The sequence below is a fragment of the Hibiscus syriacus genome, unplaced genomic scaffold (assembly GCF_006381635.1).
Source record: "Hibiscus syriacus cultivar Baekdansim isolate YM2019G1 unplaced genomic scaffold, ASM638163v2 tig00015910_pilon, whole genome shotgun sequence".
NCBI lineage: Eukaryota > Viridiplantae > Streptophyta > Magnoliopsida > Malvales > Malvaceae > Hibiscus > Hibiscus syriacus.
The window spans coordinates 121,419-149,145 of record NW_024062374.1 but is presented as its reverse complement, the minus strand read 5'-3'; the positions used below and the strand labels follow the sequence as shown (position 1 = coordinate 149,145).

The 27,727-nt window shown below is 32.4% G+C and overlaps 4 protein-coding genes and 1 pseudogene across 4 annotated transcripts; 2 read left to right on the top strand and 3 right to left on the bottom strand.

The window, feature by feature from the left end:
- Positions 1–2,056: 2,056 nt before the first annotated feature.
- Positions 2,057–5,145, bottom strand: LOC120208063 (G-box-binding factor 3-like). The gene is made up of 11 exons (XM_039207429.1): positions 4,896–5,145; positions 4,666–4,782; positions 4,451–4,539; positions 4,369–4,393; positions 3,675–3,895; positions 3,549–3,642; positions 3,371–3,419; positions 2,927–3,024; positions 2,728–2,805; positions 2,474–2,599; positions 2,057–2,383 (listed from the first exon to the last, which is right to left on the bottom strand). Exons 1-11 carry the CDS (start codon positions 4,956–4,958, stop codon positions 2,207–2,209), a joined length of 1,137 nt encoding a protein of 378 aa, XP_039063360.1. The 5' UTR covers positions 4,959–5,145; the 3' UTR covers positions 2,057–2,206.
- Positions 5,146–7,042: 1,897 nt separating this feature from the next.
- LOC120208056 (GDSL esterase/lipase At4g01130-like) lies at positions 7,043–9,018 on the top strand. Its single transcript, XM_039207424.1, has 5 exons — positions 7,043–7,318; positions 7,428–7,646; positions 7,861–8,018; positions 8,089–8,359; positions 8,695–9,018. Exons 1-5 carry the CDS (start codon positions 7,057–7,059, stop codon positions 8,961–8,963), a joined length of 1,179 nt encoding a protein of 392 aa, XP_039063355.1. The 5' UTR covers positions 7,043–7,056; the 3' UTR covers positions 8,964–9,018.
- Positions 9,019–17,940: 8,922 nt separating this feature from the next.
- Positions 17,941–19,404, top strand: LOC120208055 (protein CURVATURE THYLAKOID 1A, chloroplastic-like). Its single transcript, XM_039207423.1, has 5 exons — positions 17,941–18,167; positions 18,386–18,474; positions 18,673–18,780; positions 18,856–18,927; positions 19,149–19,404. The coding sequence occupies exons 1-5, from the start codon at positions 18,008–18,010 to the stop codon at positions 19,212–19,214; spliced, it is 495 nt and encodes a 164-aa protein (XP_039063354.1). The 5' UTR covers positions 17,941–18,007; the 3' UTR covers positions 19,215–19,404.
- Positions 19,405–19,558: 154 nt separating this feature from the next.
- Positions 19,559–19,961, bottom strand: LOC120208128 (annotated as a pseudogene).
- Positions 19,962–20,246: 285 nt separating this feature from the next.
- LOC120208098 (BTB/POZ domain-containing protein POB1-like) lies at positions 20,247–23,215 on the bottom strand. Its single transcript, XM_039207456.1, has 6 exons — positions 22,963–23,215; positions 22,509–22,634; positions 22,293–22,411; positions 22,076–22,139; positions 21,697–21,976; positions 20,247–21,248 (listed from the first exon to the last, which is right to left on the bottom strand). Exons 1-6 carry the CDS (start codon positions 23,213–23,215, stop codon positions 20,435–20,437), a joined length of 1,656 nt encoding a protein of 551 aa, XP_039063387.1. The 3' UTR covers positions 20,247–20,434.
- Between the last annotated feature and the right edge of the window lie 4,512 nt (positions 23,216–27,727).

Below are 27,727 nucleotides of genomic sequence, written 5' to 3'. Positions count from 1 at the left end.
TGCAGACTACATCTGTAGGCATCTGCAGCAGAAGAGGTGGACCAAAAGTCTGCAGTCTGCAAGAAGAAGACTATTTGTTTTTAACATCTGCAGATTGCTAAAATGAACTGAAATATAAATAAATTGTTTTTTTAAACTTAAAAGAGTTTTGCAATATTGAAATTTAAATAATTTTAGTTTTACAATACTGAAATTTATACTGAAATTTAAATAATCCATACAACTATAATAATAAATTATTTAAAATAAATCAATTCATATTTTAAAATAAATCAATCCATACTAAAAAATTATTTAAAATAAATCAATCCATACAACTACAATAATAAATCAATCCATATTTTAAAATAAATCAATCCATACTAATAAATTATTTAAAATAAATCAATTCATATTTTAAAATAAATTAATCCATACTAATAAATTATTTAAAATAAATCAATCCATACAACTAAAATAGTAAATCAATCCATATTTTAAAATAAATCAATCCATACTAATAAATTAATTAAAACAAATCAATTCATACAACTACAATAATAAACCAATATATTTTAAAATAAATCAATCCATACTACTAAATTATTTAAAATAAATCAATCCATATTTTAAAATAAATCAATCCATACTAATAAATTATTTAAAATAAATCAATTCATATTTTAAAATAAATTAATCCATACTAATAAATTATTTAAAATAAATCAATCCATACAACTACAATAATAAATCAATCCATATTTTAAAATAAATCAATTCATACTAATAAATTATTTAAAATAAATCAATCTATACTAATAAATTATTTAAAATAAATCTCCATACTAATAAATTATTTAAAATAAATCAATCCATATTTTATAATAATTTATTTTAAAACAAAATTATTTTAAAATAAATTATTTTAAAATAAATAACCTTATTAAATTATTTAAAATTATTTTAATAAATATCCATATTTTATAATTGTTCTTGAAGAAGTTTGAAGACCTTTAAAGACATAAAACCATGTCTGCACCAAGAAGAGCTCGCGCAGACGTTAGAAGAGCTTATGTCTTCTAAAAACCAAACGGTCTACGAAGCCTAATGTCTGCGCATGATCTGCGTGGCGCAGACATAAGAGGTTTGAAGAGCTGGAACAGTGAAAATAAACATAGGCTAGGAAGCTTTAACATATGAGAAATATATAAAATGAAGCCAATAATGTTTCTTTTCTTAAATATAAGTCAAAGAAATTTCAGTAAGACATTTCCATGTACTAATGAGAATTATATATGAATCCAATTCAATATTATTTGATTGCAAGCTCCTCTCTAATAAATTCTACAACTACAGTATCAATACTACTCCTGTGATTAAATTACACTTTAAATTCCTTGTTTGAAATACATAATATTTTTTTTTCATTTTACATAGCTTCCTTTTGATTATTTTATGTTTATTATCTTTAAACCCAAAAATAATTAATTAAAAGTATAATTTCGAGGTTTTTTTCAGAAAAAAAATGTTCAAGCATTATCCAAATAAAAAAGCAAAGTCGAAATTAGTTTTGGGTTTTCTGAATATTTTTTGGTTCACCCAAGGGAACATGTGCAGGACAAAAAAAGCTGGCATTGTTGGAAGGAGATTAGGGTTTGAAAATTTGAATCATATGGGCAGCCTTCCTGTTTCGAGTTTTCTGCATGGACAAGGGATGGATGGGGTTCATGTCATGTGCTCCTTTCATTATTCGAATTAATTCAATTTTTTTTTTTGAATTTCGAGTTTAGTTTAAATTTTGAGTTTCAATCGAATTTGAATTTATAAAATTTTGAAAATTAAAAAATTAAGATCACATCGTCTAAATCTTTAACTAAGTAGTATTATAGGGGGGAAATTTTGGTACGGATCAACATTGCACACTTGGGATGCTGCTTTCTTCTATTTTCTGCTCATTTAGGCAACAATAGGGAAAATAATTTACTACATTCATCTATTCGAGCATGAAATGAAATGAAACTGCAAAATTGATAAGAAAAATTTGAACAATCGTTGGATATCAGGTACACCATGTTTCCATTATCCTTTACACTATCTTTTTCAGGACTTGTATCAGCACTCTGATTTTCAAATAAGAAATATATCAGCTAAAGCTAACTTGCCAATGCAAAGCTACCTCATTTCCTCCAATTTAATGTAAAAAAAAAAAAAAAACTCTTCTCCTTATTCAGCTGGCAGCCACGGCATCGGCTCTAGGACTAGGGTCCAAGAGTTGATGTAGCTTGGAACTCGAGTCTGACTTTTCCTCGCACATTTCACCCTCTTTGTCTTCTTTCTTGCTCAAAATATTTTCCCTTGCATGTCCGAGTTCATCCTTTTTCAGTCCCTCCTGAATTGCAATACCCTTCACAGGTCATGAAGGGGGAAATCTCGCATGTAGCAGGTTAAGCTATCAAAAAAGGAAAATGCTAAAGCCTTAAATGTGCTTGTTTACCACTAATATAGCATTTTCTAGCCTTAGTTTCTCTGACTTTTCGGTTAATTGATTTATTTCAGATCTGAGTGTTGCATTCTCTGACGTCAAGGATTCAACTTTACGAGCAAGCTCTTCGGTCTCAGCCTACGTAAGAATATATCGCATTAGCTCCATTATGATTCATGTGCATACTTCATTATCTCTGGTGAAATGGCTCAAAGAAAGAATCATGAGATTTTAAGAGTGGGAGAAATAAGATGTATTTCTTGTACCTGCTTCCTCAACCTTGACCTTCTAGCAGATTCGATATTAGATTGTTTCCTCCTCTCCCGTTTCAGCTCTCGTTCATTCTAGTTAAATTTGATTCAAAACTTAGCAACGAATTCAGACAGAACAATCCCCCCTTCTCATACTAAAATGAAGATAGGATAGAAAGAATAATAGATAAAAGAGAATTCGATTCACAAATACCTGCAAACTTGTGCATGTGGTCATGCCAGGAGAAACGGTTGCAATCACCTCCCGTGCAGCTACTGGATTAGACTTTGCCTCAATTTTCCCATCTCCACCTGCCAACACACAGACCATACATCAATAAAACTAAAACTCCGTACCTGTCCCAAGATTCAATTTATTTATCATTCTTTTCCAAAAATAACAAAAAGCTTTTGCATAACGAGGTCATGAACCTAAGCACTACGTCTAGAAGTTCGACAGATGCACTGCAGATTTCTAATGAGATTTCCTCATAGTAGGGGAAATTAAGAGGTGTTCCTGAATACTTTAAAAAAAATAGATGCCACACCATTTCCACTGAAGAGGAGGATAGTATGAATTAGCCTAACTAAAATGTTGTCTTTCCAGTTCAACTCTATTATTCATCAATAATTTACTAGCTGAAGAACGGAATCATACCAGTGGTTGGTGTCCCCTCCCTGCTTCTTTTTCGTCTACCTTGATCCGTCTGACAGAAGGTGTAAAGTGACAAAGATAAAAGAAGGCATGCTTGCCTTAATCATTCTCCGAATAACTTAAAAGGAAAATCGAAAAAAGAAGATGGAAGCAGATTAAACAATTGGGAAGGAGATCTCACCCTGGTTGTATTCCCATCACTACCATCAGTGGAACCTTGAGTCTCCACAATGTTCACATGATTACAGAGTTGGTCAAACAAAAAGGGATCCACTAGAAAAACTTACTTGGTTGTGCTATCTCCTACAAATAGGTTGCTGAAAAATAGCTTCGATCTAAATAATACCAGTTTGTCCTGATAAGATTAACAAACCTCCGGAACGGTCTAGGTTCAGCTCTTCCCTCAGCATTCTCAGCAGTACCATTGCCTATTGATATTGCAAGGCCATCAAATCCTTTAAGCTTCTTCATTAAACCGTGTTCAGTATTTCCAGAGGACTTTGTAGGTGTATCCGCAGGGGCTGCAGCCTGGGTTAAAATGTTTGGGTTATTTACAACCTCTGCTTAAAGCACAAAGCATAGACTGACAACTTCCCAGCTAACTCGTTGAAACAGTATATGCGCAAGCAAATCAACAATAAATTTAGATAAAAACAACAACGGTTTCGAAAGGATCGTCCAAAAAAAAGTCACTCACTGCAGGTGATGATCGAACACCATGACCATGTAATGATGCATGGAGTTCAGAAGCAAACGGATAAAAAATGAATTAGAATATAATATGATACAATAAAAGCAGCATTCTAAAGTGTTATTTAGAGAAACAATGCAACTTTTTTGACTCGATGTTTCTAATTGTACCGGTAAAGAATCAAGTGAGCACTGTCTAGTTGGTAACCATTAAAAAGGACTACTATCTAAACTCGAAACACAGGGCAGGAAGAAGAAAGAGTATTATAAAACAGCATGTGTACTAAAGATACTCAAACATCATAAAATACACATAGCCGGTACTCATCTCTAAATCTACGAAACAAAGTAAAGGGATACTCCAATTAAGAGATAGCAACAAAGTAAACTTACCGGAGGAACTGCAGGATGTACATATAGGGGGGAGGAGCATGGCCTGATGCCACAGCTGAATTGTAATATGGCGGCATACCGTAATATGCCTACATATGTAATAAGAACAAATAAAGTCCCCATTAGAAACTATATTAAGAACGGGTTGGGCATTGCAATGCCTTGAGAATGTCAGCACTAAAGAGGGAAATAAGAGCATGCATAAAGTAGATTACCTGCATAGCATGAAAATTGTGCTGATCCTGTGAATAGACAAAGATTGGTCGATACTTAGATATCAGCTTCAAAAGTTCATCTCCATAGAAGATTAGATTGCCTTTAAAACTTTCTCCCTAAAATAAATTGGAACATGATAACAAGCATAGTGATTGATCTTTTCTAGCACAAAAAAACTCCAGCTTAATTCTACTTTCGACAGTTAATTATAAATAATCTTTTAGCTTACAGTTGGCATCGATGAAGAAGATTTATCAGACTTAGGGGACTTCCCTTCATCCTTGTTTTCCATGGTCAAGGCACCAAAGTTGAACCCTAAGTTCTAGAGGGTTCACCTCTCTGTGCCAGACTATCTTCAATTGGGGAAAAAAGACTGCATTATCTTCACTCAAAAACGGAGCAAAGGATTGGGGATCTTTGCTTCAATTTTCCCTTCTTTTCAAAATCCGAAGAGGCGAGGCGGAGGAGGCACTGGGAGAAGAAGGTGATACCCACGTCAGCAAAAACGTGTCGTTGAAACAAACAAGTGTACAAATCCACCGTATAAGAGGGGGACACGGTGGCTGGTTGAGCTGGCATATCGGTATTGGGACTGATCATTTATGTCTTCCAACGTCACCTTGTCTGACACGTGTTTGTTATTTAGTGAGTATACGCATCTGGGGTCCAAAGTCCAACCTGTTCCACCCGTCATTTGGGCCTACGTGGCCACGTTTCATTGATTTATTTTGTGATTTACGATAAATATTATAGTATATCTCCTTATCGAAGTGATGAATTCGGTTAAATATATTATTTTAATGATCTCAATTAAGTGTGTACCATATGAACCATTATTTTAATATATTTACTCTTTTATTATTTTTATAAAATTATTATTAAATATAATTAAAAAATTAAAAAATGATAAAACTCGTCACTTCTATGGGAATAAATCCCTTAAATTTAAAATATTAACTGTTTAGAGTAGTTGGACAACGAGCAACTACAACTGTCACTTTCCAATTGTCATCATAGAACTCGTTACTTGGAGATGACAAGTTCAGTCGAATTTAATTTAAAACATATATATTAATTAAATAAATAATCTTAAAAAGGTAAATACATAATAATTTTATTAAAAAAATAAGAAAGTTATATATATTAAAATAATGGTTCACATGGAGCTCACTTAACTGGGACCATTAAAATAATATATCTAACCGAACTCGTCACCTCGAGGTGACAAGTTTCTCCTGTACCCTTGGAGATGACAAGTTCAGTCGAATTTAATTTAAAACATATATATTAATTAAATAATAATCTTAAAAAGGTAAATACATATAATTTTATTAAAAAAATAAGAAAGTTATATATATTAAAATAATGGTTCACATGGAGCTCACTTAACTGGGACCATTAAAATAATATATCTAACCGAACTCGTCACCTCGAGGTGACAAGTTTCTCCTGTACCATTTGCCGTAGATTACAAAATAAAATCTGGAGTGCCTATTGGTCCAAATAACCTTGAACCCTCGGTATTGGGCCAAAAAAACCCACTTGCAATAGCTCATGGCCATCAGGCCATGGTTCATGGCTCAGCGGACCACAAAAACATGCAAAGGAGGCAAGCCTGCCACTAAAAAGCCCGTTCTGTTATGAGCGTTGGCCCACGCTTTGTTATATTTATTTTGGGCTGCATGTGTCAATGAGAGTTTCACGTGCATTAGTTATTTAGGGATAAATCAGTATTTATTTTTTTGAATCTCATCATTTCTTTAATTTTTTATTTAAAAGTTTTTATCTAAATTAAATTAAATTTTATAAAATTAATATTCCAAATTTTGAATCTCATAAATTAAGATTTTTCTCTCTTTAATATATACCTTCTTTTTTTTTATTTTATCAATTCCTTTTAAGAGCTTTTAAATTTTAAAGTTTTATCTACTTTAACCCAATATTATCATAAGTTGCTTTTTTCACTATAAAATAAGTCACCGTCGAGCACTATCAGATCAATGTTGACGAGTATTAATTGAGTTATCTTAATGATTAAAGAGAACGTTATTTCTTTTTGAAATTTTAAGTTCGAATAAATATATTTATAGAGTGTGTATATATTATTAATAGGTAAAAAATATCATTAATAGATATTTAATTTGTAATTACTCCAAAAACATCAATGTTGATATCTCCATGAGTATTTGGGGATAACTATCATAGTCTTAGCTTGGGATTTTAGGGGTTGATTCTTGTTGGTCAAGTTCTGGTGATTGAATTGTATGATTCAAACTTCACTGAGGCATGGGCTCCCTCTCACACAAAGATTTTAATTATGTGTCGAATTAAATTGATTTATTATTATTTTTTATTGAGAGTGATGTTACTAATCCACTTCCCATCAAAAGATGACACTCCCTTTATCCAGAGCCATTCTTCATTTCCGACACGTATTGGTGGTGCCGTCGGTGGCGACGGCAAAGCTGTCAACTTGTTCAACTCAAGATTCCAAATGTGAATTTAAAGCACTCTTCAACTTCGGGGACTCAAATTCCGACACAGGCGGGTTTTGGGCTGGTTTCCCGGCACAGTCGGGACCTTTCGGCATTACCTACTTCAAGAAACCAACCGGTCGTGCCACTGATGGCAGAGTCATACTCGATTTCTTGGGTAAACTAATTTTTGTATTTATTGTACGAATCATCAATTGTTTTCCATATTCGCAGCCAGAGGCGGACCCAGAAGCCTTTGCAAGAGCCCCAGGATGGCACTTTTCGCACACAAGCTCTGGGATTACCGTTTATTAGCCCGTACTTGCAATCGATTGGATCTGATTACAGGCATGGAGCTAACTTCGCAACGCTGGCTTCCACTGTGCTTTTGCCCAACACTTCATTATTTGTTACCGGAATCAGTCCTTTTTCTCTGGCCATTCAGTTTAACCAAACGAAGGAATTCAAGGCCAAAGTTGTCGAACATCCTTCCACGAATCAAAAAGGTACTACACCACCAGGCCACCAGAAGAATAATAAAATGCTAGAGAATGTTTCTTTTTATTAAAGGTCGTTAGTGTTGATTACTGATTGAAGAACCACAAATTTTATATCATTTAATTAAATTTTATATTTTTGTTGATGATTTAATTTCGTTTGTAAAATTTCATAGTTTGTTTCTTGACATAAAATTTTGGGTCCGATCCTGATTACTGTTAGGATCGACGAAGCTGCCTTCACCGGATATCTTTGGGAAATCACTCTACACCTTTTATATTGGTCAAAATGAGTTTACTTCAAATTTGAAGGCCAATGGTATCGAGGGAGTGAAGCAATATCTTCCCCAAGTGGTTTCCCAAATCGCTGGCACTATCAAGGTAGGGAGCTGAATAAGTTCGTGATAGTTTTATACCCCCAAATTTTACTTCAAAGTGCTGCATTTTACAGGAGCTATATGGTCTAGGGGGTCGTACATTTTTTGTTCTATATCTCGCACCCGTCGGTTGTTACCCGGCATTATTAGTGCAGCTGCCTCACGAGACGTCGGACTTGGACGGATTTGGTTGCCTCATCTCTTACAACAAGGCCGTGGCTGATTATAATAGCATGTTAAAAGAGGCACTAAGCCGAACAAGACGAGATCTTCCCGATGCTTCTTTGATAAATGTGGACACTCATGCTGTACTTCTACAGCTTTTCCAGGATCCCACATCCCATGGTAATAACACTGATGTTGAAATATATATTGATGGTAAAAAGTAAAAATGGGATCATTGAGGTTTAGTCCTTTTTTTATTTGGGTGGATGGAGAGTTACGGTCAAGGATTTTACATGTAAAAGAGATGAGAGATAAAGAGGAAAGCCTCAGAGAAAGAGTCCGAGGAAGAGAACCCTGGAGTTGTCAGATTTAGCGTCGTAATGACTATATAAGTAGGTTTGTAGGACAAATAAATATAGCTGATAATAAATTTAGTTATGACAAATCACTTAAGACTATCAGTGGTCCAAATGGCACAAAGCTTCGAGGAAACCATTTTTTGTTTATTTTGCAGGGTCTTAGATATGGCATCAGAGCTTGTTGTGGATATGGTGGTGGGAACTATAATTTTCAGCCAGAGGTTTATTGTGGGAATAGCAAGGTGATGAATGGAATCAAAGTGAGGGCATGGGCTTGTAAAGACCCCAACAACTATGTTAGCTGGGATGGGATACATGCGACTGATGCAGCCAATAATCTCACTACACTGGCCATTCTCAACGGCTCCATCTTCGATCCCCCTTTTCCTCTTCATAAGCTATGTAATCTCCATCCTATTGGTTGATAAATGCTGCAACAAAACTCTGCTGTTGCTTTTATTTTGCCCATCTAGTTTAATTGCAAACTTAGAGATATAATTTTTTCTCCACCTACAACCCTTTGTAGGCTTCTGGTGTAAAAAAAACCCATGATGAAGATGCTTGTTTTTGCTATGATGTTAAAACGGTTAATTCAGCCACCGACCGAATCAAATTACCATTAACCGAATTAATTAAACTTTTTTTCTTTAACCATTAACCGAATCGAACTTTTCTTTGAAAATATTAACCAAACCAAACATAGTTCGATTATTTCGGTCGGTTAACCGAATTAATCGAATTTTATTATAATTTTTTATAATTATATTAATTCAAATATAATATATGTATATTTTTTATTTGAGTTACAAATTAATTAGGTATTGATAATTTAAAAAATCTAGTGTGATTAAAAAAATAATCGGATATTAATTTTTAATGGGCCTGAGTTTAAAATAGGTTTATAATATATATAATATTTAATAATTTCGGTTAATTAATCGATTTCAAACCGAATTAACAGTTAATAGAATATTGAAAAAAAATAAATCGTTCCCGACCGAACTATTTCAGTGGCCGACCGAATTAATCAAATTAATTCAATTCGGTAAATTAATTCGGTTAAAACCAAATAATGAACACCCCTAGTCTTTACGGAAAAACAAGTATTAAGATGCTAATCCAAGAAAACAATGAAACTAATTCAGTAATTCGGATTGGTTATAATTTTTAAGGGTAAAGTACATAAATAGTTCCCGATTAGAGGGAACAACTTTGTTAAGTCTCGCGGCTATTAAAAGTTACAAAATGATCCATTGATTATAGAGTGTTGCTTTGTTGAGTCCTCTAACTATTAAAAGTTATAAAATCGTCACTCAACTATTAATAAGTTCCAAACTCGTTCTTTCCGTTAAAAAATTAGTGATTGCATGAGTTGTACATCAACCTGTTGATTGTGATATGATAAAATATGATCCCAGAATTGTTAGAGATCTATTTTGTGAATCGGCTCTCTATTTACATTATGTCATCGAGTCATTGGTTGAAATACTATGTCATGACCCAATGTTTGAAACCGACGAGGCGTTACTACACATCATTAAAATATTATTTTATCATATTCCAATTAACCGATTAAATCCAATTTTTAATTAAAAATAATGAGTTTAGAACATATGAATAGTCGTTTAAAATCCCACATTTTGGTTGGTGACTAAAACATAAATTTTGAAAGTTTAGTAGCCAAAGTATAAAATTGGGAAAAGTTTAGAGACCAAAGTGGTAATTTTACCAAAAGGAAATTTTATTCTATAATTGAATATTTCACCCCAATAATGAATTTTTTGTGGGAATTAGACTTTTTATTCATAATTTTGTTAAAAGCCATAAAGTGTGTACAGTAAAAATTCGGTAAATATGATCGAATGGAGATTTTGAGAAAAATTGAAGGATATGAAATTAAACTTAGAGATTTTATTTCCACATTTTAAAATGATGAAAAATAATATATATCATTGGATTTGAGAATTTATTTCCATGTTCAATTTGGATCGTTGGATGAAAAATGGCAAGATTGAAATATTTTTAGAAAAGTGCTTGTGTAAAGTGGAAAGGGTAAATTAATTTGTTCATCTTTGACTTTAGAAGATGATAAGTGTTATGTAGCTTGGTTTTGATATTGAAAAATCATCATTTCCCATTAAATGAATTTTAATTTTATTTAATCTTAATAAATGGAAAGTGTATAGAGAAAAAAATTATTTTTCATTTTCAAGCAATTTCCTTTGGTTTTTGGATTAAAATGTGAAATAGAATATTGTTATATTCGAAGAGCTCTATCATTGGGTATCATTATTGCATGCTAATCTTGCTTGATTGTTAAGTTCCCAAATTTTAGGGTTTATGTTCATGTTAGGGTTTTATGAATTGATGATGGATTTCAAGGTTATTGGCGTTGTAGAACAATTTCCAAGCTTGTGTGATGATCAAAACCACCTAGAAATGCCATTAATGATTTTTGGCCTAAACCCTAATTTAGGAAAATTTATGATTTGATGAAATTGAGTTAGGGGTTTAATTGTAGAGACTTGGAAATGATGATTAAAGGTTGATTTCATGCTTGAATCAAAGTAGAAACCATGAAATAGGAAACCCTAAAGTTTTGGCCCTAGGGAATAAATAAGGGGAAAATTATAGAAAATTTCCCTAAGCTTAGAAATGATATTTGGAAGGTTCTACAAGCTTTAGAAAGTTGTTTGGGCCAATTTGTAATTTTATGAAAGTTGTAGGACCTATTCAATAATTATGGAAAGTTATGGGATCAATGTGTAATTGTTCCATAGTTGATGCTATGTGCTGGAAATTAATGTTAGAATGTTAAAATTGATGTTAGAATGTGAATTTGGGTCACTTTGGAAAGTTGGTAAAAGTTGAGGATCAAATCACAAATATAGAAACATTGAGAACTTAAGTGATAATGTTATGTGAAGTTTGGATAAACTGGATAAAAAGAAAATTGAATGGTTAACTTGAAGTGTTAAATTCAATATTTATGTTGTGACATGGAATTTATATCGAATGAGCACCGAAATGGTTTTAGGAATTTATTTTCTATTATGTGCCTATGTTAGTAAGATTCTAGCATGTGGTTTGAATTGTATATGTCCTATAATGACATTCATTAGAATATGATTGAATTCAAGATCAAGCAATATTAAAGCTAAAGGAAGCTTCAGGATGAAATGTGAATTTCTAAGAGAGGTTTGCAAGCTAAGGACACATGTGAATGCATATTTATTTTGTATTTATGTTTTAAGACTCCTAATGACGGAGTTGATATGGTAAGAAGCGACTCATAATGTTGTGTGACTTTTTGATTTATGCATACATGTGCATTTGATGAGCTAATATAATTAGTGAATAAGTTGAAAATGCAAATTGGTGAAATTTGTATAGATTTGTTATATGAATAGTAAGTTTAGCAAATACCATAAATTTTAAAGAAATGATTATAGGATGATTTTTATATCGTTGAATGTGTATATCAGTCTAGTTTTGTTTAAAACAAACAGCTAGTGATTTCAAGGAGTATACAAAAAGATATGAATTTTTAAGCGAGTATAGGTCAAAAAACATGACAGCAGATTCTGCTCACAACAATTTTTGTAAGTCAATATTAAAAATTCACTATAAATTATAAAAGTTGAACTAGAAAGAGATCCTTATACAATTAGACTCGTATTTGAGTCTAGTTTCCATTGGTAGCACCAATTGTCAACATGTGAAGTTTGTCATAAAATATGCTTTTTATGCTACTCTTATGTTATATGCTATCTTAAATATTTGAAATATGTCAAATTTAATATCTTGGCATGATAATTATGAGATTTGTCATATTATTAAATATAATGTCCATATGTCAAAAAGGAAAGTAGTAAGTGTTGTTTCCATGATCTACTCATGTTATTTGAAAAATGGAATATTTAGGGTATGAACTGCCTAATGCATGTTTATGTGATATTTGATATGTTAGAATCTACAGATAATCCTAATAAATGAATGGTATAATATTTTGATAAAAACACCCATTGAATTTGCATTGAGAGTCTTGGTATAAATAGCACTTTCGAATGCGAGTAATAAATAGCACGTTCGAGTGTGAGTGATAAATAACACTTCGAGTGCGAGTAATAAATGATGTTATATGTACAAGGATGGTGTTTATAATGAGTTAAGTTGTGAATCACCACTCCGAAGTGTTAGTATAGTGTCGTTGTATATTACAGTACGTATATGTTAGTGTAATACTTAGGTGCGAATTATGTACCTTGCATTCTCATTTGATATACATTGGGTTATAATTGGAATGTGTGAAAAGTACATGTTATATGACTTGATTATGAATAAGTACATATTATGAATTGAATAAATATGTAAGGTATATACTATATGTTTTCAATGAAAACATGTGTCCTACTGAATGCTTGGTTTGGCATGATATGCCTTAGATATGAAATGTTGATGTCACAAGTTATTTGTTCATAAAAATGGTTTTAATAAGTTTGTTTTACCTGTTTATACATTTATATGATATTTACAGTACTTTATGTAACATCCCAAATTATGGGTTAGTGACTAAATTGTAAAATTTCAGAATTTGGTGATTAAAGTAGAATAGTTGAATAGTTCAATGATTTATTTGGGAATATTTCTGGAAATTTATTAGTAATTATCAAAGGAATTAAAAGGCAAAATGGTCATTTGACAAGAAAGACATTTCCCCCCTTTTATATGAATGATTCACGTGGGGTGGGGGAGTTATCTACAAACTCTTCTCCCTTCTTCTTCATATTCTTCTTCCTCCCGTATCTCCAAGCTCAAAGGTGAGTTTTCTATTTTGTTGATTATTTGTTGAATTAAAGGTTGGGTTTTGATCATTAGATGATAACTAAGCTTAAGGAAAGCTTAAGTTATCTTAAAATCAAAAGATAAAAGAGTTATGACAGATTAAAGAAAATGAGTTTTGAAGTGAAATTTTGAATATGAAGGTTTAAATGAATTTGGAGGATGAATTTGACTTGTCATCTATGAGAATAAGAAGTTAGAAGTGTTAGAATTAAGTTTGGATAACATGGAAAATTTTGTATGATTATTGATTTCTATATGGAGAATAGAATTTTGAGGTTTAAGATGAAATAAATGGATATAAATTAGTTTAAGTGCGTATATTTAAGTTAAGAATAGAAAAGGGAATGAAATATGAAGAATTGAAGCTGGAAATAGTGAATTTTAGTATTAGAATAGTAAAATTATGGGTTTACAAATTACGTAGGGGTTACAGATACCCCCTGGGGGGTATCGATTCCCCCTAAAGAAAAAAAATGGAATTTTGGTTCATTAAACTGCTTAAGTTATTAACAACTAATTTAAGGTTTAGGCTTCTGATAGTTATTTTGAAATGTTATATTTATGTAGATATTGAGCCTAAATAAGTTTCAGAACAATCAAAGAATTAGGATCGAATCAAAGCAATGCTAAGGTGAGTGCAATTTAATTGTACGTATGTTATTGAATAAACATTGGCTTGCGATGAGCCAGTGACAGAGTTACTATAGTAAGAAGTAACTTTTAAAATGTTATGTGATTATTGTATGTGCATTAGTATATGGAAATGGGTGTATGTTATTATATGTTACATGATCTACATGCTTACATGAATATGCAATATGTGATATATGATGTATATATGAACATATGTTAACAAAATATGACATTACATGAACACATGAGAAATAATATAAGTTATATGATATGATTTATATGATTATATGCACATGTGATATATGTTTTATGATATGGATCATATGAATATGGATTATATGTGCCCATGTTATGTGTCATGAGATCTAGAGGTATAGTTGGCATGCCAAGAGTAGATGGTCTACGCGGTCCTTCGGGATAAAATTCTTCGTGGTCCTTCGGGACATATATATATTCTTTGGAACATGTATGAGGTCTTTTGAGACACATACTTGATCCTTGGTATATGTATATGATTCTTAAGAAATTTCTATGTGGTCCTTATGGACAAATCTTATATGGAACTACGGTGCATTTCTACGCGATCCTTCGGGACAAATTCTACATGGCACTTCGGTGCAAATTTATACGAGCTGTGGTGACAACATAGTGCACAACCTCACAATACTCACCATACCTTAAGTTCTCAGTAATGTATATGGGCCTATAAAAGACATCAAAAGTATTTACAAGATTCATATGTGATATTGTATGTATTCCTAAGTGAAATGTATTTGTTATATGAGATTAGTAATTGTTTATGCAATGGTGTGATTTAGAGTTCACATTATATGATGATATGATATATAAAGAAATTAGTGATGATAAAATGAGAAATGATAAGCATTTTAATGATGTTATGTTACATGATATGTGCATGCATGTATATATTACAGAAAAGAATATATGCTTTGGTATGATAAGGTAATATCAAATGTTCATGCGTTGCAGAAGTTACAGTTAGCATATAATTATGTTTTATATGCCTCACTAAGTCATCGACTTAGCGTGTGATTGTTTCACGCGTAGGTTTTAAGAAGAGGGAGATTGATAAAAGTTATGCAAGACATGTTAGTTCTTCATTTCCAAAGATCAGATCAGAAAAGAAATTAATAGTATGTATTTTGTAATTATTATAGTGGTTGGCATGTAAATAAAGTTTTGAATCTGATATATTCTAAAGGGTTAATAAAATCATATGATTGAGTTTTGAATGTTTTCAAATGTATATATGTAAATGGAAATTTTATACAGATGAAAACTTAGATTTTTATGAATTTATACGTATTTTACGAAAGCACTGTAGCAGTACTGTAGCAGGGAATCGGTACCCTGTAGCAGAGGAATCGGTTCCCCTCAAGCAATCTAGAAAAATTTTAACATTAGACGCTGTTCACGGTACTGTTCATTAATGCTCATACGGCACTGTACACTGTTCATAAAACGTATATTTTCTTAAATTGGTTATAACAAACATGATTCAACAATATATTATCCTATTTTCTCAAAAAGAGTTCATATGTTTTGTTATTTTTCAATAATAAAGGTTTTAAAAATCAATGTGACATCTCGGACTCGTATTCGGGTAGGATACGGGTTGGGGTATTACACTTTAGTTATTATGATATTTTATATTCTGATATGACTTATATTATTTTTTATAGTTGATATTGTCTCACTAAGTTTATACTTAGCGTGTGATGATTTTCAAGGGTAGGTAAAAGATAGGGAGAGGAGTAAGGAGCTGAGCTTGACATCAATCATCAAAGAATATTTACAGTTAATAGTAATGACATCCTACTATTGTTTTGGATTTCTATTTGGCATGTACACATTTCGAAAAAGTCTGTAATATTTTTAAATATTACTTTTTGATTTTTCGTAATTAAATTATTTTTGTTAAATTGTTTGATTTCTAAAGAAACAAAATTTTACCAGTTTTCAAATGTAGTTTGTGTGTAAATGTTTTGTGACATCTCTGACTCATGTTCAGGGTCTGATACGGGTTAAGGGTGTTAACATTTTGTAGCTTTTAATAATCATGACACTCAAGAAAATAACATTCTATAGTCTGAGGATCATTTTATAATTTTTAATACTTGAAAGACTCAACAAAATAATATTCTATAGTCAATGATCATTTGTATACTTTACCCCTTTTTTAAAATGAATTTTTCCATTTTATTATAATTTTAATTAAGGTTAAATAAATAGATGATCACTCATGTTTGTGTTTTGTTTACTTTTGGTCACTGATTCCAGAAAAAAACATAAGATATTGTTACTTTCGTTTCTATTTAATTAATATATAATCACTTTCATTTTTACTTAATTAAGATGTAATCACCCCGAGTTAACTGACATTAACAACAGTTAAATATTTTGATATAATCACACATTTGGTCTTTTTTATTTACATATTCCCTCAATTTAGTCATACTTTTAAATATATTATGTTAGTTTGTTAACTATAGGATTTATTCGACTGATGTATATGATAAAGTAATTCTAATTATATTGTTTATCATTTTATCACATTCTCTTATATCTTTGGCCAGTCTTGACACTTGTAAATTTGTTTTATTATCGTTTATCAATTTAATTTTGTCAAAATATTTATAAAATTCACAAAACTTTAACACTTATATCTTTCTTTCTTAGAGGGGTAAAAACTTTGTTGGATTTAATGGTTTTGGACGTGGTCAACCAAAAATTTAAATAGTACGAAACATGCTTTCAATAAGAAAAATAATATATTATGAAACTAACTTCATCATACCATTACCGACAAAGATTTGAGCATTAGAAGATTAAAATTCTGAATTGATTTTCATTGATCTTGAATGAATTTTGAGAAAAACAAAATTATTGAGAAGAAAATGGGAGATAAAAGGTAAACATTGTTGTACCATCTATGTCACGTACGTTGGTAGATGATAATTGAAAAGATTTAAGATCTTTTTACAAAAGAAAAAAATTCACATCATAAACCGCGTTAAAATATTATCAGATTGATTATTAAAAATGAATTAGAAAACTTTAGTAATATAATTTTAACTTTTTATATCTCAATGATCAAAACAAAAATATGGTCAAAGTTTAATATTTAAGAATGTATTTTACCTTTTAAAAAACAACAATCACAAAATTAAGCATAATAAAGGGACTAAAATGAGAATTCGACCTTTAAGATTTATATCAAATTAGGATTAAATTGAGAGAATATGTAAATAATAGGGACCGATTGTGTGATTATATCAAAATTTAACTACTGTTAACAAAAATTAACTCGGGGCGACCACATCTTAATTAAATAAAAACGAAAGTGGTCATATCTTAATTAAATGAAAACGAAATTGAACATATCTTATGTTTTTTAAATCAGTGACCAAAAGTAGATAAAACACTAAAATAAGTGATCATTAGTTAACCCTTTTAATTATAAATATTGTGTAAAAAATTAATAAATGAAATAAAATGTGTACGAATACAATTACTTTATTATTTTATAGTTTTATAATGGATAAATTATGTATTTAATCAATTAATTATTATTTTAATATTTTTAGATATCCTATTATTATTTTTTAGAAAAATACTTAAAGCTATAATTTAATTCCATTTTGATTATTTGATATTAACAAATTAATAATGATACGATCCTATCAATATAAAATAATATTATGTCATTATAAAAAATATTACGTCAGCATTTTTATTTATTTATATATAAAATAAATAAAAATGAAGATTAGTGAGGAGAGAGACAAACGTGGATTTGCAAATAGAGAACCAACCATTCATAATCCTAACCTTGTCCACGTGTCCTTCATCTTCTTCACTGTTTCTAGCACATCAACTCTTTTCCTTTGTTCTTTTATCACTAAGGATAGGATTTCTAGAGTTGCACCGGCCACTCATATCCGAAACAGCGCAAAATTAATTTTTAGAAATGGCGGCTGCTGTATCATCGTCATCCTCCATGGTGACCACCGCCGTTTTGGTCCCACGTTTTTCGGCCGCCATTAGAACTTCCCGCTGCAGTGCCTTGCCACCCCTTCCCTCTCGCGTTTCCACAGTTTCCTTTTCATCTTCCGTTAAGCTAATTCCAGGTAATCTTCCCTTAGATTACCTTTCAGCACTTGCATAATGTACATTCATTTCTACCCTGAATAGTAAGTTTTTATTTGACTTTCTTATTTTGTTCTTCTAGCCATATTTGAAAGTTTAATCTTTATATATATATTACACCATTTCTTTAAATCTCTTGCATATGTATGCCTTTGCTTATTGTTTTAATGGCTTCTCATTTTTCTGATTCCCAAAACAGAATCGAAGAGGTTTTCTCTGCTTCAGACAAAAGCCTCAGAGGAGACCTCAGTTGATGCTGGGGAGCTTTTCACTGACTTGAAGGAAAAGGTGAGAACACATCCTTAATCCGAATGGTTCATGCAGCAGCCTTAAAGGGCTGCATCTTGTTACCGGGGGCGACGCATAATTTTATATTAGAGACAACTTATAATATTATAATATTTTAGGGACGACGCAAAATTTGAGATGTTGATTTACGGGCTCCTTAGTGTTGCACTGACTTGCTTTTCTTCCTATGTATACTAGTGGGATAAAGTTGAGAACAAGTCAACAGTTATTCTTTATGGCGGTGGGGCAGTGGTTGCCGTTTGGCTATCATCCATTCTTGTCGGTGCCATTAACTCGGTCCCCTTGGTAAGTTGCTGCAACTCATTATCTTTTCCAAATAAGTTGCTAGTCCAATCTGAAGCAATTCTGTGTGCTAACCAGCTTCCGAAGATAATGGAGTTGGTAGGACTTGGATACACGGGATGGTTTGTCTACAAATACCTTCTCTTCAAGGTAAGAGATTCACTAAACTTTATGGTCTCGTGAATCTTAATACCTGATAATCTTCTTAAATAGTCGTTCTAAGAAAGAACTTACAAGTGCATGAAGAGAGGTGTTTAAATTAGCTTAATTTACAACTAAAATCTTAAGGTTTTCAGGCTCTTTAGAATAAGAATGATCATGTATATGCACACTAAAAACCATGTGCTAACACCATATGCTTGTTTCCTCAGTCAAGCAGGAAAGAACTGGCCACGGACATTGAGACACTGAAGAGTAAGATCGCTGGAACTGAATAGATGCACAACAATGTCATGTTCATTTATTTTCTATTATTATGATATTTTTGGTCCTTTCTGTAAGGATTGACTTGTATGAATCCTTGTCACCCTTTTATTTTGTCTGTTCATAGATTGATACCTTTTTCAGTTTGATGTGTATGACTATAATTTCTATCTATGAATATATGTATATACCATGTTAACGTCCCATTTCTTCCATTCAAATGTACATACAATCTGTCTTTTCTCCATGAGTTTGGGAGTTGAACAGTAGAGTGACACTACTTTGAGAGAACACGATAACATAAGCATTATTAAAGCATAATATTATAACGTTCTGAACATATGGAAAACATATAACTTTAGATCCTATCTATATCTATATATTCGTCCTCAAACTCAAAACAGTCGTCGGCAGCACCAGCATCTTCCCCGTCAATCCCTTCATACAACTTGACTTCCTTAGGACTGCCGTCAGCTTGAAGACACAGAGCCTCCTCAAGCAAGTATTTCAACATAATGTCTGCCTTATCATCTCTGATAGTCCCCGAGTCCCACGAGGACGTTGTCATCAGTGATCCAGACCCTTTTGTGCATCTTGCGGGGAATGTGGCAGAGCCACTTGATTCCATCGATGCTCAGCATGCCGACAACGGAAGCATATTCTTGGACGTCTGTTTTGCAGACCAGCTCTTGTTTATCTTCTTCAGTTTTGTTTTCCACTCGCTTTCGATCTTTTTCCATTTCTCATTTGCTCTTTGACATGTTTTGATGAGTTTTGTCTTCTACCTCTGCTCATTTATTTTAAATAAAAAGTAACCTGTGATCTGCTTGATAATGAAAATTAGAAAACCAACGTTTTTTCTCTTCTCTGTATATAGAATGTATTACTTGAGCAAGAAGTATATACTTCTCCAACAAGCTTATTGCTTTTCCAACAAGATTAAAATACCAAGTAACTAACGTTTAGGCTTAAAGGAAACCTCCAGATTTTGATATCAATTATAAACTGAAAAAGATTCAGATTTTGATGTCAAGGACCTAAAATTATCTCAAAATAAGTAGTTAAATATGAAAATTAAATTAGCATAGATGTTAACCTACTTCCAAAGCCATACAAACTCAACACGAACCTTACAATCCATTTACTTGTACATTTTCTCTTTCGCTCTGCAGAGCCAAAATAACAACAAAGTGGGGTTAGTGGACAGAAATTCGATCCAACAAACAGGAGTTGGTTAGTGCCTGATGGTTAACTCAGCCCTAAGATGGAGAATACCATCTATGAAATAAAGGCTGTCTTCAGCCATGAAAGAAGTCCAGGGTATAGCAAATAAATTCCGGTACCCGACTGCCTTGCCGCCGGTGAATGTGTAGTTGCCTTTGTATTTGCTAACAAACTCCTCTGTTGGCTTTGACCTTGCTGCAAATTCATAGTCCACTGTGAAACTAATCGTACCCTTTTCCTGCATCCCTAAAAACAACCCGAAGCAATGGAAAGAGCTCTGCTGGTCCATGTTGCAATGGGCCGACATGAAGAAACCCTGTCCACCCAGGTGGAAAGCCTGAGAATAAACCCGTCCAGATGGGAATAAATTTGCACACTCTTCCTTCTTCAAGTCCAGATACACAGCACATTGCTGATGGGGGAGTTCAAATTCCACCACCTTAACGGGTCGATACTTGTAGGCTCGCTCGATAAAGCGACGGTTCAAGCTGGCAGACTCCTCTGCGGCCAAGCTTCGTTGTCTATGTGGGGCCTCAGCCTTGAAAAAGAGGGCCTCAAGCACAAGCTTCGATGAAACCTCATGATCAAAATCATTACTTGTTAACACCTTCTTAAGCTTCCGGCAGGTCATATAGGGGAAGCGAATAAAGCGTGCAAGGCATGAACCAAGCACTTCCTTACGGTCTTCCAACTTTGGGTACTGAGCCCTAGCCCACTTCAATACAAAGTCATACACAACATCTTCTGATGCAATTTGCAGATCATCACTGGACAATATTGCCTCAATCCCAGCTAGTGGCAAAGCCATTACCTCTTCTTGGAACCTGGTAAAATGTGCTCCAAAAGAATAAGAACCTAAATATGCATTATTTCTACTTTGACTATGGCCTAAAGAATAAGAGGAGCAGAAAGGGAAAGGAGAACGAAATTTACACTGCTTGGACTGTTCTCTTGTCATTAACATCACCCTTCCACCTATCCTTAAGCTTTCCTAAGACTATAGGATTAAACTCTTTTTTTTTAATTTTGAAAATGAACGTTAAAGCCAGATGTCCATGTTAATAATGCAAAATTTCAGAACAAATGGATCCGAGGAGCTCAAAAGAATATTGCTAGGACTATATAAGATGGAGACTGGAAACTTATCAGATTTCAGTCATACGGGCAGTTCAAACTACATAAGGTATGTATAACAATTTTAACAAAACTATCAATTCCATGTCAGAATAGAATAAGGAGAAAAAACAAACAGGTCGGAGAACAGGAGCTTACTTGGTAATGTCTTTGTATCGGAGAGCGAGGTACTGCTTTGCAGCGTCAGTCAATGGTTGGACAGCTTCAGCCATTAATACACTCGATGGAAGATCCAAATAAAGCAGAGCCGACTCTGGTGTCATAGGTAAATTGCACAATAGCCGGCTGCAGTATCTCATACAAGAGACAACCTCAAATTTGTCAGCAGCCATCAGCACATCAAGCAATTCAGGGGCTGTGGCAACGGATAGGTTGTTGCTATACATAAAATTCAAAAGCTCCATGAGAGCAGCTTCCTCTGTACATAATTATGCAAAGTTGTCATTTAACTTAGTTTGCTCGCCTTTGTTCGAATAAGAAACATAACCAAGAACCATACATTGAAGGGCATGCATACCAGAGGCATCGATTCTTAAGGTTACATGTCGCTGCTCCGACTCCCTCATACCATTTGAGAAAAGCTACAATTTATCAATAAACAAGTAAACGAAAAGTAATTATCAACAAAGAAAAGGGGTGACAAATATTCATGCAAGCTATATTTGCATTCTTGAAACACAATCTCTCATTCCGTTTCCTATGGAAAAGCTTTAGAAGAGAAAGCAATCTCTTACCTTGTAAAAGAATGGACTTTTCGCTGCTAAAATGGGAGAACTGATATGCAATGTTTTCACTCTAACTGTAGAACAATCCATGTTCCAGCCTGATTCATTGTTATTTGCATCCTCATCACCTAAAAAAGTTCAAAGCACGATCGGAATGTGCATCATGGCAAATAGCAGTAAATGAACCAAACGGTATGTTGTCCAAAGTCTAAACAATATCAAAACCTGAATGAGTTTCTTCAATCATTGCCGTAGGCTCCTCAACTTGATTCTCCCAGCCTCCACCATTGTCCATATCAAGCTGGTTGTCATTTAAAATCTGCTCCTCTGGACATAAACTAAGATCCAAAACTGGAAAAGAAAATCAAAAGCGTTAAAAATCAGCCTACAATACGAAACGGACTACAATCCTATAAAAATATATACTCGCAAAGATTTCAAGACAGCACAGGATTATATAGAATGTGAGTCAAATTTAGGAACATAGCAATTGAGTACCATCTTTTCTTTACAAAATTTTCAATTGATAAGTTTCTTCTCTTCACCAACTCAAGTCCACAAAGAATCTCATTTACAAATTAAATAAGCAGGCTTCGAATTTATATTTTCTCAGCTAGCCAAGCAGAAGCAATAAGAGACTTCTAAGAAGTGAGAAAGAGAGGAACAAAAAAGAACAAACCGGTTTCCTTCTTAATGTCCTCTCGACGCCTTTTGCGGTCGCGAGCCCAATCGGCGATGCTGGAGCAACCCTCTCCATCAAGGCGGCACTGAGGGGGTCCACCCATAATCTCAATCCGAAGAAGTCGGTCGGAGAAATTACTATCGTTGAAAGCGAAAGCGAAATCGCCATCGGAGCTAGAGGCCCCGCGCGAATAATCGGAGACCATCTCAGTTCTCGTGTCGAAAAGATCCGAATTCAATTGATCCCTCATTGATTCCGATCCCCACCTAAACCAAAAAACAGATGAAATGAGATAGCAAAACAAGAGAAAAACCCTAGAAAATATGGAGTGGAGTTCCCCAAACTAAAACGAGGGAGATGGATTTGGTTTAGGCTTAGGCACCAAAATTGTAAACAGCCATAATAAAACTGAAGACAGCTTTGCATTTGCAGCCTTTTTGTAGCAAGAAATTGTTCAAACTAATTTTTCATTTTTTTTAAATTCCATTTGCTTGGATTTCTGGTAGTGTGGTGTCAATTTATCTGTACAAAGCAGTTGCTCCACCAACTTCATCGCTAAAATTATACTAATACACCTTAAACTGCGTTTCTCTCTCACTTAACCTTATCTATGTTTATGTTTTACTTAGTCCTTCAGATTTTTTTTTAATATTTTATCACCCACGTTTCTATTTTTGTTTTTAATATTCAATTGTTAAGTGTTAAAGGTTTAACTAGTTGGTTTAGTGGACGAGATACTATATTTATAAAGTAAAGTTAGGGATTTAAATTGTGACGATTTTGTATGGAGTAAACTAGGTTAAGTGGGTCGTCTCATAATGGATCTCTATAAAACTCAATCTAAATTAATCAGTTGATAGATCCAGATATTAGTGATTAATTAAAAAAGATTTATTAGATAATTTTATACAAAGGTTTAAAGATTAGTTTATTCTTTAAGCTATTCTAAATTTTTTGAGATAGTTTGTACCTTTAATTTTAAATCATTAATTAAATTGTCTTGTTTTTAAATGTTCATAAATAAAATCGATCATTTAAAATGATCACGTGATAATTTTAATCGTTTGACTTTAATAAAAGTTAGTAAACATGCTAAATGACATATTAAATCCATATATTGTCTCTGTAGTTGTCGTTTTTCTTGTTCTTTTTATACTTTTATCCTCGAAGAATCTTTTAAGATGTGTTTGGTTGTGAGAATGTGAGATTCACATAAGAATGGAATCCACATTTCCTCGTTTGGTTGGTCAGGAATGTCATTCCCGGTAATCTTACATTATCAATAGTGGATATTTTGGGGTATATTACCTGGAATGTCATTACCTCCCTTTCCATAGGTATTGTTAGATTACCGACGTTTTAGACTAAAATGCCCTTAAAAAAAGTTTCTCAAAAATATCCTTATTTTGTCATTGACTAATAAAAATTCTACGAATGTGTTAAATTACAAATTTATCCTTAAACTATTTTAGATTTATAAAAAAAATCTATAATTAAAATTTTATATGAAGTTTAGGGGTTAAAATAAAATTTTACCCTTTCATTAAACCTTTTTATATTTTTAATTTTGTAAAAAAAATATATAAATTTTATGAATTTAAATTTTTTTAAAAATATATATAAATATTTTTCAACTTGTTAATAAAACAAATATATAATAAGGACAATTTGGTAAAATATACATTCCAGTAATCTTTTATTTCTTCAACCAAACACGGTAATCTTACATTCCTGCCAAACCAACCAAACACAGTAATGTAACATTCCCAGTAATCATATTCCCTAATAATCTTTTATTCCCACTGGTAATCTTACATTCCGTGAACCAAACGCACCCTTATTAGTTAATCCTCTAAGGTTGTTTAACATTGTAGGTTTTTTTTGGAATTTTACAAATATATAATTAAGGGTAAATATGTTAACATAATATCCGGATTTTTTTTTTAATTTTTAGGATGAATAAACAATTATATCATTAAGAGATTTTTTTATTAAATTTAAGTAATTATAAGATAATATTTATTCAAATATAACTTTTAACCTTGTAATATTGAAGGCTCGCATTCTTGATACGACCGCATTATAAGATACGACCAATAAAGACACATACAAATCAAATCGAATCACCATAAAAAGAAAAGCGGGAAAGAAAGAAAATTCATGAGAAGAAACCATACGTTGAAGAAGATGAGGAAGAACCTTGTTAAAGGTGTCCTTAGTAATTTTTAATATAAACAAAATTTGAGAAGGGAGAAAACTAGGAAGATGAGCAGACCCTAAACCGAACTTTTTTTAATCCGACTCTTTTCTTCTCAAAATTCGTTTCATCTTAACTTAAATCCAGATTTAAAAAATGATTTTATAATTGGGCCAGAGCCCATCAAATTTGAATATTTTTATAATCCTTATATATGGAGGATGAGTAAAAAATATATATGCATTTAGTATTTAAATTATCAATTTTTGTATGTTTCAGTGCTTAAATTTTTTATTTTTTTTAAAAAAACATACTTAAATTTAGTTTTTGTTTTATTTTATTACTCTCGTTCAAAATTTAACGTTAAGTTTTGAAAAAAATTAAAAGTTTAGGTACTAAACATACCAGAACTTATAGTTTAAGTACTAAACACGTTAAGTTTTTAATGACGGTGTTCTAAAATGAAATGAAAACTAAACGTTATGTATGATTTAAAAAATCTGAAAGTTTAGGTATTATAACGGATCGAAACTGATAGTTTAAGTAGTAAATGCATAGCTTACCCTCAAAATTAAGTTGATATTGAATTATAACTTTTTTAGAGTTAAAATAAAATTTCACCATTGCATTAACATAAAACTTCGTGATTTTATAGGACCTTGAATTGCACTTGTCTCCATTTGGGAGCGTTGTAAACTCCCACACCGGCTCTAAAATAAGTAAACAAACAGCCCAAACTAATCTTCAATGGTATATATTATATAATGTTGAATAAAATGAACACTCGTATCTCTCAATCTCGTATATGATAACCAACATTCGATAGCCAAAGAGTCCTCACGCTACGCTACAGCTCGACAAATTAGCACCATTTTAAAACCCTTCTCGACCAATAATTAACTTGCTCCAACTGCATTTAAGTTATTTTTAAAACATGAACACAAAGCTCGACCAGCAACACAATTAGGGGGAAGGTATAAACCAGTTTGCCTGAGAAACCCAGAGGCACCCATGGACCAGCAGACACGCACACCATCTCATTTCCTCGTTTTGGACCCAAGGGAACTTCCTTTTTGAACCAGAGCAAAAAAAAAAAAAAAAAACAGGGTCAAAGCAGCATTAATGGGATCTGAACAGATAGTGCAAATTTAGTTGAAAATGGGGGGAGCGTTGGACTTTAGAAAGAGCTTGTGGGGGAAATGGAGCTCCCTTCACTCCAATACCAAAATATGAAGGCAAGCCACGTCTCCTAGCTCATGCAAACCCTTAGCCTGCTTGGGCTGGGCAGGGCAGGGGTATCCATGAAATAGCTGCCGTAGCCATTGTGCCCACACCATATTTCAGCGTTCAAGTGTGGAGAGCTCCATTCAGCTCTACCCAAAACCCAACTATCCCATGGGAAGGACACTAATGTTCCATCCCTTTATAGGTCTACAGTTGTACTATAATATCTGAAGTATTTAATTTCATAGATGTACAAAATCTACTTGGATTCCCCCCCCCTTTTTCTCGCTCAAAAGTTGCATCTCATTCATGTCAAAAATTAGCTTTTAACGACATCATAATTCACTTTCTTCCGTATCACCAAAGCTAAAGTTTTTTTAACTGATAATAATTCCGTTCCACCAAAGGTTAAAAGTTACTTATTTAACTAATAGTAATAATAATGGTTAGTTTTATTGAGTGAAGAAAGAATATAATCGATTAATAAATCGGATACAGTAATTATATAATAAAAAAATATAATAAAATTATATGAAGGTTTTATAAAAATTATATTAGGCCATTAACTAATTTTTTAATCACCATAATGTATAAATTAATAATTTTCAATATACAATCGGGTTTTTTTCCTCTCCTAAATCTTCTCTAATCAGTAGGTCGTTTATCCCTTTTTCTTTTAATCTTTATTGATCAGCGGCAACATCAACTTTAATATTGGTTTCAACTGTCAGTATTTTTTATTTTCCTTTTATTTTTGTTCTTTATTTTCAATAAGTTTACATGTATGATACGTTTTATATGCCTTTATGCCATGTTTTTCAGTCGTTTGATTGTTGTTTTCACTTATTTTATTTTAAAGATTGTTTTAACATTGTCACGACTGATCAAGATGATGCTTATTTGTTATATTGTTGATCTTCCTTGCTTCAAACCCTCCAATTGGATTTGAATACTTGTTATGCGTTCGTGGATAGCTTTTTACGTCACTCGAGTTTGATTCATGGTTTTTCGGTGGTCTTTCAATGGCTTGATTCTCTTTTGTGGTTCGTTTGTCAATACGATCAGATCTATTTGTATCTATCTTTGTTCGAGATTCTTGGTTAGGTTTTAATCTCTCCTTGTATTGTCCTTATGTGATCTTAAGTTGCTAGTTTTATTTTAACGATTATAGAAATTTGCCCTAATTATATATTTAATTTATAATTATGATTGTAAATCTTTATTGTAATTGAGATATTTCCTATTTTAAACAAAATTAATGGCTTTTTTCAAAAAGAACTATACAAGGAAATGACTAAAACCACGATCACAAAATTCAGAAAAAATGATTGATACAAATAA

Coding starts and splice junctions, on each gene's coding strand:
- LOC120208063 (XM_039207429.1), bottom strand. CDS start 4,958: ATGGAAAACAAGGATGAAGGGAAGTCCCCTAAGTCTGATAAATCTTCT. Junction 3,896..4,368: donor GAGATGAGTACCGGCTATGT/GTATTTTATGAT, acceptor ATTTTAACCCAG/GCTGCAGCCCCTGCGGATAC. Junction 3,420..3,548: donor GTGATGGGAATACAACCAGG/GTGAGATCTCCT, acceptor ACCTTCTGTCAG/ACGGATCAAGGTAGACGAAA.
- LOC120208056 (XM_039207424.1), top strand. CDS start 7,057: ATGACACTCCCTTTATCCAGAGCCATTCTTCATTTCCGACACGTATTG. Junction 7,319..7,427: donor AGTCATACTCGATTTCTTGG/GTAAACTAATTT, acceptor GCACTTTTCGCA/CACAAGCTCTGGGATTACCG. Junction 7,647..7,860: donor TCCTTCCACGAATCAAAAAG/GTACTACACCAC, acceptor GATTACTGTTAG/GATCGACGAAGCTGCCTTCA.
- LOC120208055 (XM_039207423.1), top strand. CDS start 18,008: ATGGCGGCTGCTGTATCATCGTCATCCTCCATGGTGACCACCGCCGTT. Junction 18,475..18,672: donor TCACTGACTTGAAGGAAAAG/GTGAGAACACAT, acceptor TATGTATACTAG/TGGGATAAAGTTGAGAACAA. Junction 18,781..18,855: donor CCATTAACTCGGTCCCCTTG/GTAAGTTGCTGC, acceptor TGTGCTAACCAG/CTTCCGAAGATAATGGAGTT.
- LOC120208098 (XM_039207456.1), bottom strand. CDS start 23,215: ATGAGGGATCAATTGAATTCGGATCTTTTCGACACGAGAACTGAGATG. Junction 22,635..22,962: donor GGACATTAAGAAGGAAACCG/GTTTGTTCTTTT, acceptor TTTCTTTTCCAG/TTTTGGATCTTAGTTTATGT. Junction 21,977..22,075: donor CTTAAGAATCGATGCCTCTG/GTATGCATGCCC, acceptor AATTATGTACAG/AGGAAGCTGCTCTCATGGAG.